The sequence below is a fragment of the Glandiceps talaboti genome, chromosome 8, assembly GCF_964340395.1.
Source record: "Glandiceps talaboti chromosome 8, keGlaTala1.1, whole genome shotgun sequence".
NCBI lineage: Eukaryota > Metazoa > Hemichordata > Enteropneusta > Spengelidae > Glandiceps > Glandiceps talaboti.
The window spans coordinates 12,865,934-12,881,082 of NC_135556.1; the positions used below are offsets into that span (position 1 = coordinate 12,865,934).

At 35.5% G+C, this 15,149-nt stretch overlaps 2 protein-coding genes across 2 annotated transcripts; one reads left to right on the top strand and one right to left on the bottom strand.

The window, feature by feature from the left end:
* The first annotated feature begins 926 nt into the window (after window positions 1–926).
* Window positions 927–9,491, top strand: LOC144438636 (uncharacterized). Its single transcript, XM_078127749.1, has 9 exons — window positions 927–993; window positions 2,086–2,219; window positions 2,671–2,756; window positions 5,047–5,282; window positions 6,085–6,178; window positions 6,873–6,966; window positions 7,467–7,559; window positions 8,259–8,337; window positions 8,593–9,491. Exons 1-9 carry the CDS (start codon window positions 979–981, stop codon window positions 8,680–8,682), a joined length of 921 nt encoding a protein of 306 aa, XP_077983875.1. The 5' UTR covers window positions 927–978; the 3' UTR covers window positions 8,683–9,491.
* On the bottom strand, window positions 9,354–15,039 carry LOC144438637 (leucine-rich melanocyte differentiation-associated protein-like). Its single transcript, XM_078127750.1, has 4 exons — window positions 14,786–15,039; window positions 13,318–13,578; window positions 12,679–12,817; window positions 9,354–11,694 (listed from the first exon to the last, which is right to left on the bottom strand). Exons 1-4 carry the CDS (start codon window positions 14,902–14,904, stop codon window positions 11,641–11,643), a joined length of 573 nt encoding a protein of 190 aa, XP_077983876.1. The 5' UTR covers window positions 14,905–15,039; the 3' UTR covers window positions 9,354–11,640.
* Between the last annotated feature and the right edge of the window lie 110 nt (window positions 15,040–15,149).

Genomic DNA, 15,149 nt, shown 5'->3' on the forward strand with positions numbered 1-15,149 from the left:
TGTTCGTACCCTACCTCGTTCTAAAAATATTTTAAAACTATTTCAATGTTCACTTAAATTTTCTACTAAAGCTAATAATTATATTATTCAATATTGAAAAATTACATAGTCGTTATCAAAATGTAACTATTTATTTTAACTTCAGGTAAATTATATATTTATATAAATCAGAAATAATTTTAGTGCACGAGGTTGGAAATGTCCTCATTAAGTATTCAAAATGGTGAGTATCGTAGCGATCACGCTTCGGATGTTGTTGTAATATTCAGTCGCAAATGCATATTGTTTTCTTTTGTTGTTGCGATCTTTCTCCTTTTATCGAAACAGCTGACTGCGTTCTTTCTATTTCTGACAAATGATGCCGCTCTCAGTTCTCTATGTGATCGTAGTTACTGTGACTTCCGGTTTATTTACTGTTGACTGTTGTGTTGTTGTACCTTAGACATATCTACATGTAGGCCTAGTATGTAGTATGTCTGAGATACAAGCTTTTATTAGCACAGTGTGTCTATGCTTTGTTATAAGTGTAGAGCGAGTTGCTTCTCGGGTATCACTTGTGAAGACTGACTTTCTCAAGAATGTACATTTGTCTATTTAGTCCTGCTTGCAGACGAAGTAAGTCTGGTCTCGATTCTGCTAGATTCTGACATTGGAGGTACAATGTCTCATTCCTTCTCCCCTGATATTTAGAGTCATTGTCAGAATCGAGTCCCATATTCCGTCTGCAAGCAGGACTAGTAGTAACTTAGCAAGTGAAAAAAAGTATGCATTGTGTAAAATGTTATACATGTACTTTTTGTCAAGTTTTATTTCCCAAAATATATTGGACTTGCAGCTTTGTCACTTTTTGACTCAAGTTGTACTTGTATACTTACTTACCCATGTTATTCATTCCTATCATACTAACCAAGCTGTCTCAAACTCACTGAAAGACAAACTACTTTTCTGATAAACACTTTGTTAAAAGTAGAGTAAAACATGGCACATCATTTGGTGAGTTAAGTTGTTTAACCAGTCTAGACATGGAGTGAATCCTCTGCATGAATCTGTACATCCATTGGATTAATAGTCCCTCAAACTAGTCGTGTGTGGTTGTTTCTGCAAAATGATGTTGTAGACCTGACCCACCCCTGTTGTTTATCCATACAGTGTGGTTTTTATATGATATGACATACATCTATGGAAGGAACATCTACACAACGCCAAGTCCTGTTTGCACATGGAGTACAGAGATTAGGTTCTGATATTGTCCCTGTACAAAAGGATAGGAACAATATCAGAATTGAGTCCATACTCTGTCTGCAAGTAGGGCTATCCAACTCTCCAGTAATCTGTCACTAATTACAAATGGTATACATGTTAAGTTAGTCTCTAAGGTGCACCAAGTGCTGGCACTTTATTAGTAATTACTGATGTGATGACTGATAGAGCAGTGTGACATGGTGTATCTTACAGACCAGTTTTGAAATATAGTTGATGCAGTTATCTGTGTTATCACACACTGACCATGTGCTGTTTTCCTGCACATACCATATTACATCTATAAACAGTTAGATACCAAAATTGTGTACAGTAGTATGACAAGCAGGATTCTATTCACTCATTGATAGTGTAATTGTACAACCAAGTACAAGACTGCTTGTCAGTGAATTTATCTTCATATGACAAGAAATATACCACTGTCAAGTCTCAAAAATTAATTAATTTCATTTTCCCAACTTTTAGTTTTTAGTGTACATAGAAATAGTACCCCCCCCCCCCCACCCCTGGTAGAAAGAGAATTAACGTCTCATTCTGTGTCTATCTTCTCTAAGAGTAACTACAAGTAATTCTCCATGAGATTAACGGTTGGGTGAACACCTACAGCCCTTCAATTGCTTATTTTGTGGAAAATTTTCTGAAATACTTTGTAACAGTTCTGATGTCAATATTGAATTTATAATTATAGCAAAAGTAAATTTGTGTTGTATTTTGATAAGAGAAAAAAATGTTTATAGCACATGATTGTAAGAGTTTATGGACATTGATTTCAGTGGTTACAACTGCAACCTTCATCTTTATAATTATTTTCTCTTTTTAATCCAGTACACAGTTCAGTTTAAGCAGGAACAAGCCCATGAAGACAGTATCTGGAGTGTAGCCTGGGCTAGGAGTGAGAACGATGGCACGGAATACATCGTCACTGGGTCGGTAGATGACTTGGTTAAAGTGTGGAAATGGTAAGTAGTATTGTAACCTACCTAAGTAAGATAAATCTGTTTTTATGCCAGGTTAGTTGAATAGCTATGCTAACTAGTTGATAATTGATTTTTGAGGATCCAAATTGGAAAAACAAAGAACAAACCAACAATTAAATAACACTGTATATTGTTCATCATGGAAGCACTATGATTCATACACAAGTTCTCTTCTTTCACTTTTGATTGCGAAAACATGTTTTCGAACAAATCACTTCTTCAGTGTCTAACTGTATCTGACAGAAAGATTAAGATCCATAGTAGATGGATCAAAGTGTCATTCATTTTTAATTTACCATTCCAAAGTATAGTAGTAATTATATATTACAGTATATATTAATTATATATTAATTTACTGTGAACGACAAATCATTATTAGTTGCTAGAGTTTCTGTTCCTCATGTTGTAATTCATGTCTTGTATTTTTACACAGGGAGAATGATCAGTTAGAATTGAAAAGTACGCTGGAAGGCCATCAACTTGGTGTGGTGTCAGTTGATATCAATCCTAGTGGCACTAGAATCCTTTTATCATAATTAATCTACCATTTTTAACTTCCATAAGGCTAAGACCACAATTCTTTTTGTGGTCTGAGCGTAAGGGAAGGATAGTTTTGGATAGTATGGGGACGTCTGTCTCAGTGTATATGTCGGTGTCTGTCTGTGCTGTCCTTTTCTCAAAAATAGCTGGCTCAATTCCAACAAAATTTGGAATACATATTGTTCAGGGTAATCACCAGAAATGATGAGGTTTTATTAAATATTCTATGAATATTAATGAGATATTTGCATAAGTAAGGATTTTCAATAAATTGGCCATTGGTGATTCATAATCTACTGTTTGATTGGTTGTGAATATATTAGCCAATTAAATATAACTGAGAATTTATTACACTAGCAAAGTCATTAATAATGTGTGTAGAAGTCTTGACAAGTATTTTAGTGAACTTTCTGAGGTTACCAGAGAATGGTCTTGAATTGTGTTCTATATTCCTGAAGTACTAGTATTTCTCATGTTTTCAAATCCAAAATTTCACTTGTGCTAAGTTTAATCTTGAGTGTGTGATGCTGCCACGAACATCTTTTAATATCAGTGATGCAAAGCTCAACTTTTCACAATATGAAAAGATGTTCATGTACTTGTATCAACCAATATTTCATATTTGTCAATTTATGATTGCCAGTACTTTAAACGTTATTGTAAGATTTTTATAATACCCAGTAAATAAACCAGTATTTCTAATAAATTTTATAAATCGAGGATGTAGATGTGAGCTGGTTGCTGGCAAGAACAACCAGCTACTCTGCAATTTCCTGCCAGCTTGCTACTTTTCCAGGAATTGTTATTTCAACTACTATATCAGGGTTCGTACACTTAAAACAAAACAAAATTCCAGGACTTTCCAGGGGTTTTTCGTCAGTTTTCCAAGGGTATTCATATTGATTTTGGCCATTTTCCAGGGGTGTTGACACTAAAGTAATGACTAATTAAAAAAAAATTTGCACTGCTACTCCATTTGAAAAAAAAAATTGATGCAGGACTGACAGTAGAAAGAAAAAATTGCTGTCACTGGACTGGAAAAAAAATTGCTCCCGTACCTACTGCCTCCATACCCCCCCCCCCCCAAATCAAATGGTTCTCCCCTAAGTAGCCGTTTCGTCAAGCTGGTACACTGATCGTGTAAGATTGAGTCGCAGCATTCGTCAGTCTAATTCAGACATATACAGAAAAATAAATAATTTTTTTCTTCAAAATTTTGAATGAAAACGTCATTTACGTAACGAAATTTCGAGCTATGAATAACTGAATACATTCATCGCTTGCGTCTCGATGTTTATGTCCTGATGCCACGAGTTGCGGAACATCGCGATTTCTCAACTCAACTTGACCATTGACGAATGTTACTGTACCGAAAACATAAAACAGTAGTTTATTCTTTTAGAACATGTAACACAAATACCCATTTATCGACGACATAAAAGTCAAAACCGTACTTCCACAACCCGGAAATTCAACTGCACTTCCCTAGGCCGTAGTATTGCCATGCCTGAGTTTCTAGTAGTAGTATGTCGGACTCGTGCGCCGAACTTGTAACAATTTCTAGTCGTGGTTGATGATGCTTTGATACTCGCTACAATGTTACGATAATCTTGTTAACAGACCCACTGTTACCCCTGGCCGGGACTGTTACAATATCATGTCCCTGAAATGGCGACTGGGAGATGGAGTAGCAATATGCAAGATCGAAACAAACACTGCGCGCTGCGGTGCCCATTCAACTACGCATAGGCACGGTCTGTGGGGAAAAGTGTTTCGTGGAACGATCGTTTGACTGTCTGGGTCTAATCGGCGTGAATTTTGATTCACCACCGTGGCGAATGACTTTGAAAATATTTTCGACATTTTACATTTACGAGATTCAGAATCATATGAATGGGTGGCTCGAGCACAGACATGACGATCGTCAATATTAATTGATCGATTGGTCATGATCATTTTCCAGGGTTTTCCAGGGGTAGGGCACATTTTCCAGGGTTTTCCAGGGTTTTCCAGGGAGGGTTTGAAATTCCAGGGTTTTCCAGGGTTTTCCAGGACCGTACGAACCCTGTATATATCAATCATTGGACTGATTCATGAGTCTCCCTCATAGGTATAACTGCCTACTTTTCCAATTTTTCATGCTACTCTTAAAATTAGATACATTCCATGATTCCTGTAAATACAGTGATGTATAAAAAAAAACACTTGTAGAGTCTACAGACCAACTATATTCTTTCAAATCATTGATTTCCTTGACTGATAACTACAGTTGCTGGTTCTAGTTCCTTAGACAGTCACATTAGGTTATGGGATTTAGAGAGTGGTAAACAGATGAGATTGATGGATGCAGGTCCTGTTGATGCATGGACTATTGCTTTCTCTCCTGATGCCAGGCATTTAGCCACAGGAAGCCACACTGGCAAAATTAATCTGTTTGGTGTGGAAAGTGGAAAGAAGGAACATGCTCTGGATACCAGAGGAAAATTTACCCTCAGTATAGCTTATGTAAGTATTTGTCTGGATTGTTTAGGCAAATAAACATGATGTATGATGGTGTATTATTTTCATTTTCTAGACTAGTAACAATAAAAAACAAAGAATATTCGACTAAAACCACATTTTAGTTACCTAGTAAAATCTACCCTGGTTTTCCCTAGTTGCCCAAAACTTTGTTATGTATATGTCATATTTTGATATGGTTTGAAATTCAGAAAGAAACAACAAATGTAGTAAATCCAAGAAAACGAAATTTCAAGAACATTGATACCAACCCCACCTTCTGTTATTGTAACAGGAACATTTTGTTATTTGGCACAAGATTTGGAGAAATACATCATTTTACTTTGTACTTAAATATTGTTGTTGGAGTGTTCATACAGCTAATGTTATGTTTCAGTTTATGTTTATGATACAGTTGAAGAAATGGCAAAACAAAATGTACAGACTATTAATGTGCGAATGTTTGTGGATCAAAAAGTTGAACACCTACAGAAAAAAGTAACTGTAAGCAATAGTACCATTTAGACAAGTGACTGGAACCACAGAGGTTCTTATAGTGGTCCGAGTTGGAGCTAAGCGTTAATCATAGACTAGTGATACAGATTGGGCCTACTGAGGCAGTTCAACTAAGCTGGAGCGAAACATCTTGGCCAGAAATGTCTGCTGATAACTATTTATGATTCAGAGATAATTTGTATGTTATTTGTTTATGATATAGTGATATTTCCTACGTTGTATTTCATGTCTTATTTATGATTTAGTGATATTTCCTGACATTTTGTTTGTCTACATGTATGTTTTGATTCAGAGTCCAGATGGTAAATACATAGCTAGTGGTGCCATTGATGGAATTGTTAACATATTTGATATACAAACTGGTAAACTTATTCACACATTGGAAGGTTGGTAACATTTAATAATTATTATTCACTAACAATTTTATAATGAACTCATTGGGAGACATTGAAAAGATTTGTTAGAATGAAGTGTTTGCTATAGTGAAGTATGTATGCCATTGGAAATACAAGTTTGGGGGCATGACAGGGTGTTTGTTATTACAGAACGTTCACTATAGCAGGGTTCATTATAAAGAGGTTGCAGAGTAATTTGAATCAGAGACAACTTTCACTTCGTCTACTTTGACATATAATACAATGGTATATCAAATACTGCTTTAAGAATCTTAATATATGTGCAGATAAACTGAAGAGCTTCTGCTTAAAATTTTCTAATAATCACCACTTGTTTGAAGGAAGGTTGTGCACTCACCTGGGCAGGGAGAGTGGTGGTCAGTCCTCCAATCACCAATTTCAGGTTTGAATAAACTACTCTTAGGGAAATGCTAGGTGAGAGGGGAGACAATAGTCAAACTCTCAAGACTTGACTGTAAGTTAAATCACCATATCAGTGCTGGAATAGATTGGCAATAGTTTAGCAAATATGGTTATAACCACTCTTCCCACTGTACCCAACCAAAACAATGTGCCAGGGACCAGACTACAAGTAAGAACAAGCTAGGATTAAAAAGCTCTCTACCCTACAGTAAACAGAGGATTAATTACTGGTATTCTCTCTATTTGATTTCTATCATGACAGGTCATGCTATGCCTATCAGATCACTGTGTTTTTCACCAGACTCCCAATTATTAGCCACAGCATCAGATGATTGGCATATTAAAATCTATGATGTGTAAGTATTGACCAATCAAATGATTTCATTTGAACAGTAATTCTAAGTTCCTACTGGAAATGAAGCAGTTATGTGCATTTACTTTTGGTGCTTAATGTATGTATGATGGGGGGGGGGGGCTGTGTCTTTGACGAAGACTTGTTTATGTGTGTTAGTATTCAGTCTTGCAAATAAAGGAAATTAATCATCATCACCCAGAGGACTGTCAACAATATGTCCCAGTTTGTTTCTTGTGTAATCACATTTTATCACCAATGTTTATAGACTGTAAGATACGTCGTGACGTTTCGCCCTCACCGGCCTCCTCTCATGTGTTAGGGGTTGCCCGATGTTTGAGGGTGCCCCGTCACGGCGTACCTTACAGACTGCAATGTTTACAGTCCTTTCCAAATAGAACAAATACAGTTTAGTCCATTAGAAAATGCAGATTAAAGTAAACTTCAAAGAAGGCCACTGTATGGCATACACAATTTATTTCGGTTGTTATGATTTCGTTTCAGACAACATGCAAATTTGGCAGGTACACTTTCAGGTCATGGGTCATGGGTAACGAGTGTCAACTTCAGTCCAGATAATACTCATTTTGTATCATGGTAAGTGTCATTTGTTATGTAATAAATCTGATATTGTCAGATGAGTGTCAAATAAACTTTGTGTCTTGTAGCTGGGAAAATAAAGATTGTTTGAATCTTGTAAATTTATCATTTCATTAGTGTTGTTATACAGTGATGGAGTTGGTTGATTGGAATTGTGTCAATTTATAAACTACACTTTAGTGTAAAATGTATTTATCAATCAATCAATCAGTGAATTAAAAAAATTGCCAGTTTCCACTACGATGTAGAGTTCAGAGGTGCTGTACAGTTAGAATGCTCTGGAGAATAGATATGTCTTTAAGTTCTTTTTGGAGGTGTTAGCTGTTCTTTTTGGAGGTGTTAGCTGTTGGTTTTTGTCGCATTTCCAATGACAGTGCATTCCATAAACAGGGTGCAGCACGTGAGAATGCCTGCCTGCCATATGACAATAGTTTGTACTTCGTTTAATGCAATAAACATTTGGCAGGTGTCCTGGGAGTTGGCTTCATGTGAATTATGTCAGATATGTAGGTTGGCAATAGTGCTATCTAACATTGCTGTTGACCAAACAAGGTTGCTGCAAAGTTGGTACAGTCATGACCACCAGGCCTGTAGTGTACAGGTAAATGAATTCAGACCTGTAGATTTCTAGCTGTGCGTATAGATTTACCGTACCAGCTGTTCTTGTAACAACCCATTCTTGTTTGATTTTGATAGTTCTTCTGATAAATCAGTGAAGATTTGGGATGCAGGTAGCAGGCAGTGTGTAGCTACATTCTATGACCATTATGACCAGGTGAGTATTGCAAACCTGTACTGAGTGATAAGGTCAGACGTTTAGCCTTCAAACTCTCTGATATTATTCCCCAATATTTTGTTGTTCAGCCAACAAAATTACTTGTGAGTCACAGATAATTAGTCCCGAGACTTGGCTATCTTGCTTGACATGTTGAGCCAAAGCAATATCAAGCTAGTAAGCTAAGTCTCTGGGCTAACAGATCATCTCATGATTTGTTAATGTTGTCATTTGTCTGTGTTTTGTCTGTTGTAGGTGTGGCAGGCCAAATATAATGGCAATGGATCCAAGATTGTATCAGTTTCTGATGACAGAGCAGTACATGTTTATGACTGTCCTTTGTAATATTATTATGTACAGACTGAAAACCAACAGAACTGCTTGGATATCTTCATATTACCATCTTTGGAATATTCTTAAAAAACTGCATCCATACTGAGGAGTCACCTGAACTGTTACATTATGTGTAAATAGTATTATGTATTGCATAACAAACGACAGGTATCAAGGTGACCAGGGACAATGAAGTTATGTAACTTTTTTTGAGTGTCATATGCAAGGCTTTGAGCAGTCATTTTTGATGTCAGCTTCCAAAGTATGTTTATTTCAACATACAATTTTAAATGTATGGAATTAAAGTCTAAGCACTGTCAAGAGTTATGACGCAAATGCTTATGTAACAAGTGTCGTCCACTCACCAAGTCTATTGTACATGCTTGCAACTACAAATCAGTTTTCATGTCTTCATACCTGGACTGCTATTCTTACGCTTTGCCTACTTTGAACGTGTACTTATATGAGATGTGTTGTCATCTCCTCACCAAGACAGTTGTACATGTTTGCAACTCCCAAATCAGCTTTCATGTCTTTAAACCCAGACTGTTATTCTTGAAGAACATCAACAATACAATACAAATTGACAATGAACATATTTCATCAATTTTAAACAGTCAGGTTTCATGTCCTCATACCCAGTAAAAACACTTCTCGCTTAGTTTCAAACTTTTTATTTGGAAACTTGAAAATGTAACAGTTCAACTGTATAAATAAATCACAGATTTTCATTTCTATTGTATGTTGTGAATGTTGTCTATAAATGTGGTGGCATATACAACAATGGCAAGCCAACTACCGGCTTGCTAATGCCATAGACGTAGAGCATCTCTCTCCAACATCTATGCTAATACAGACACAACTAAGACTATTATAGTAACATGTTGATATCAGTTATCAATGGACAATCATGCAATTACACTCACACAAGGGATGCATCAGTAAGTTTTTCTCAAGTGGCCACACATTTGGGGACTTTCAGTGTTTTACACTATCTTAATTACAGGGTGTGTATATCCATATAACCACAGCACTGCTATCACCCACTTGTGTAATCTACCGCATTCATCAACAGTTTTATTTGAGTCTAACTTAGTTTGCCAATAGCTTGCTTCCAAAGTAATATCATCATTAACATTTATACACCTTTGTGGTAACATTAATAGTTCAAATACACATCTACTATATACCAGTATTATGTGCAAGAAGGGACTCGATGATCAATTTACTGCAGTAATCCCATCTGCAGTTGCTATTTTTTATACTTTTACAAAGTACAATATATTACCCTCAACTCTCCGATTTATGCTCTTATCTCCTTGAAATCAGACAAATCTCACCATTCTCCATTGCTAGGAAATCCGTATTCAAAAGTCAGTTTTGTACAGCATAATTAAATCATTACATTATCACGTTTATCTATTTTGTTGTCTTGACAGTATATGCTGTATCAACTACTTTCATTTGTTGAATCATTGGTAGGGAAAGGCAATCACTATTTCAAACATTTGATGATAAATGGATGACAGTAAAATCTGTCCTATCTCTCAGCTTCATTACAGCTTCATTGTATCAAAAAATCTTACAGTAACTACCAGCATTGTAAACTGAAAGATTCATAATTGTACGCATACCTTTTAACACTCAACTGAACACAATCTGTACATTGGCACAGTGAAAATACAAGGTACTGTCTGTTGATGTTCAATACGTTTGGTTGTAGGTTTGTCAGTGGCTTAGTGGTTAGTTTGTATTTCTCTCACCACTGCAGTCTGTGTTCAAACCCACCAAGCATTGGCTGTGTTTTGATTTTACAATTTCCCAGATCTGTATATAAGAAGTGTGGTTCTCAGTTTGAGTGTACTACACACAATGCAACTTTCCCCCAGATACTCTGGATTTCTCTGCGTTAACACTAGGGCACTTGGGTACTATACAAGTGGCAGCCATATTTTAATTTCTGAATTCCATTCAAATTAATAAAGTACTCAGCATACATTATCATTATTATCATCATTACATATAAAATATGTTGATTGATTAATACTTGATGCGTTTATAAAAGTTTCAACAACATTTTGCAACCTGTTCTACTGTAGTGTGTTTTCATTAAATTATGTACTGTCATATCAGCCTGTGGCCTTAAGACGACAAAATATACGAGTGATTACAGGAGAACTCACAATATAACAAATCTTTGAGTCTATCGGTATCACATACAATGTAGTTAGTGTCTTCATTTATTTGTTATCAAGACTAGTTAGTATTTCAGTGACCATTCAATGGTAACTAATCCCAAAAATGGTAAAATATATGGATTCTCATTTAGAAACAATTTAGAAACTGTCCACATCAGCTGATACGATGAGTCTTCACTGTGTAAATAATACAATGTCTTCAGTGTTTCCTCTAAGACTTGTAGAAATGAAATATATGGCTGATGCAGTTGTAAGGGAAGGTCTGGACACCACAGTTCATTAATATTATTCCCCAATATTTTTCTTTGCTTAAGCAAGGAAAATATGAGTGACCTAAGGGGTCTTGTCACTATGAGTCAAAGATGAGAAGTGACAAACCTATAGGTTACAAGTATTTTGCAGCTGAAAGAAGGAAAACATTGGGAATAATATAATTATACCTGCATAAGCTTAATTTATGAAAAACATTATGATTAAGAGTAATGGGGACTTTGAACATTTTTACTAATATTTTTGAGCACTACACAATGGATGTTGCTGTGAAGTAGAATGACTAGTGTACGAAACCCACATTTTGTGTTTGAATGTGTTCAACTTGCACGTCGTATAAAACATTTTTGCAATGAATGTATGATGAGTTACTCAAGTCACAACAGTTCATACGAGTTTGAGATTTCGGCCTGCAACTAACACATCTTAGAGGAAACACAGACATTTCATCTCAGCCAAATCATATAGAAGTACTTGTGATATGTATGTCATCCAGTAAATATCATGTACTATCAAGACTATAAGGCACTGCAGGCTTTCTCTTCTTTTTTGATCTCTGTAAACGATAAAAGAAGAAATTTTGTGTTGAATTAAGAACTATGGCTCTCGTATGGTTAGTGTACGTAACAAAATGAGACATAGTACATCCCTAACATCAAATTAAAAAGATAGTTTGTTTTCGATAACACAACCAACTCTAGTTTAAGCTGCCAACCTCAAACATTTATTTTACATTCAAAAAGGTCAAATGGTGGGAATTACAATTACTTCTATTTTCCTGTAAATCTTCTTGTCTTGCCAACCAAAGTATCTTTGGCCAATTTTTAAAACAAAATCCAATTCCTGAGAAACCAGGTCTTTTCAGACTGTAAGTTAAATCTATACGACACAGTCTGTATATTTTGTTTGTCTAATTCAAATATAATTATCTCCATTTACACTCTATCAAACTATCACAGAAATATTGTGACCAACTAGTACCTTGTCTGTTGGTGCGAATAAATTCTCAAAAAAAAAAACCCAAAAACAAAAAAAAATTCCAGCCTACCTACCCTATTTTCTGAAGTTATGCTATCACAAACAATTTTAACAAACCCAAGGTAGAATGTGACTTGGGGCCAAATACATAAAGAAGTGGAAAAATTCATAATGAACTTGACTTTCTCATCAGTAAAATGCTTCTGATGATAAAAAATGTAAAATGAAATTATGAATTTGCTCTTGGGTCATAATACATGAACTTAAATGAATGCATTGGATTATATATTCCTTTACTGTTACATATTGTTTGTTTGCCAGCTTGGAAATGATCTGGTGCAGCAATATTTAATCAAACTAACCTTTTGCTGCAAACACAATCTCCTGACAAAAACTGAAGTGTGTAGTCATTATAACTTCGGGTAACAATTTTCAATTTTGTGTTTCAGTGGAACAAAAGTTTACGTTAATACAATGGTTTACCAACACAGGTAAATTTGTGTTTGAGTATTACACTTACAGAACACATTGAGACTGAATCTGGTATTATTACAAATCTTACCTTCTTCCTTGCTGAATTTTCACTACCACTCTGGACTGGAAGCTGTCGGAAAATTCTCTCTGCCTCTTTTCTTTCATCAGGCTCTATTTTATTGTCATCTAGTACTTCTAAGTTTGGTAACTGACTTATAACATATTGTCTGGTGAAAAGGGATGGAAAAAATCGATATTATATTAAATAATAATAAAAATTTATGTTTTGTCATTTTGGAATTTAGATTTGCCACTTCGAGTTATTACCTACAGACATACTGTATACACAAGTTCTCTTCTTCCACTTTTGATGGCGAAGCAGACATGTTTTGAACAAATCACTTGTCCTTCTTCAGTGTCTAACTGGATCTGACAGAATGATCCAAATTTACTGGAGGTGTTGAGTAACTAGAGAGGTGTGAAAAGGTTAGATTCAATATATGTAAATTCAGGTGTGAAAGTACTTGTCAGTTATGTACATCTACTGTTGCAAATCATAATTAATTAATTAATTTATTTATTTATTTATATATTGATGTATGTATTTACTGAAGGTAATTATGTATATTGTTAATTATTATCATTTTATGTGCATAGATATAGTATGGAAACTGTTTCTTGTAGCACTGTCAAGTAAATCTGAAAAAAAAAAGTGTCACTTTCATACCTGTATTCTCTATATTGTTGATACGATCCACCATTGAAGTAGCTTGGTGCTGCAGGATTGTTCATCATACAGAGATAGCGTAAATTTGGAAATGACCTTGACAGCATATCAATGAAGATGGTCAAGTTTGAAATCTTATTCTGATTCAGCCACAGACATGTTAGACTTGACAATGGTGGAAACTTGGTGTGAGACTTAATGTTATTATTGTCCAGAATCAGAGTGTTCAGATTCACAAAGTTCTCCAGAAATCGGACCTCACTGTAGGTTTATGTTAAGGATGATGAATGGGTGAAAACATTTGAACAGTGAGATTGAGGAACACAGTACAACACTGTTGTCCAGTTTCTTAACATGTCCAACTTCAGGACAGCTTGTTTGCAAAACTGTATTCTGCCATTGTCATACAAATTATCACAGGTTTCTTAGCACACTAGTCAACACTAAAAACATACAGTTATTGCAAATATGCTTGTGGTTTGCAATTTACATAATTTTAATGAACTTCAAGATCACACTGCGTATGAAAATTAGTGACTGGCTGACATTCTTTTGGGTTTGGGAAGAATCTCCTCTGTCATACCGTACTTCACATTAAAAGTGTAGGTATGTAAAATGTAATTCTGTAGTAGATATGATTCTATTTTGCCTCTGTACACCATCATACACATTTAGTATGCATATAATTTTTATGCAAATCCTTGCACATCTACAATACCACTCCATGACGAATCATGGGTTGCTTTTTATGTAATGGGATGCCACTAATATATAGTGGAAACTAGGAATCTATCCACTATAGAATGTTCAAATTGTTGTCATGGTAGTGGGCCAGGGGCACAAATATGACACTATTAGTAAAGACATAATTTACATTCTTCACTTTTGGAAGAACATCGCTATTACATTGCATTTACATTTTTCAAATTTAGTTATGACACTACTGAAGCCCAGTCCTTATCAGGTGCTTTCTGTGTTCCCTTGTCTGTCTTTAGAATACTTTCTCTTTGTGCCTCCTCTTTTCTGGCTTTTGGCCCCCATCAGATTGTTATGCACGTCTTGTCAACTTGAAACTTTCCAAAGCTGCATGGCAGCTATTGCCTTTACACGTAGGACATTTTCACATTTCCAAACTACTTGGCAATGGCAGCAAAAAAGACCCACTATCATCAGTAATTGTTGTGGGTGGTAAAGACTAATTGATATTGCATAATTTATTGATCCTTGAGTAGCTGGTTGACTTTAAAATAATGATTGACCTATATTTGCTTAGAAAGGTGTCCTATCAGCTGTCACTGTGTCAGGTGAGTACCATGACAATACCACTGTGAGGTGTTGTTGCATATTAAAACATGTGCATATTATTACTATTATTGTAAACTTGATTATTTATAATTGTGCAAAATCAACTGATGTAGCAAAAACAGTACAATGTCATTATTGGCAGTAAGACTGCATAAAAGGATACGTAAACAGGTTATGACTTATGTCTAATTCTTCCAAAGTCTCGGCCTGGTCTCCGAGATATTTGACTGGAAATTCCGTCAGCTCCTGAAAAGCAAGCGACAGTCTCTGCCTTTCTCCCATTTCTCAAAAGTCAAACCTGTAAGGTACCACCAGTGACGCGTTTCAATGACTCATCGTATTTGGTTTAGATGGCAAGGAAATGCCTTGATAGCTACCGGTCTAAATGTAAATGAACAACACACGAACGGTAAGTTACTCATCTAGTCAGGTGATTAAAGATGACGTACATATTATTTCAACTTTGACATATATGGACAAAACCATTACATAAAAGGTGGGGATGATTTGTCAAACGCATCTAATTA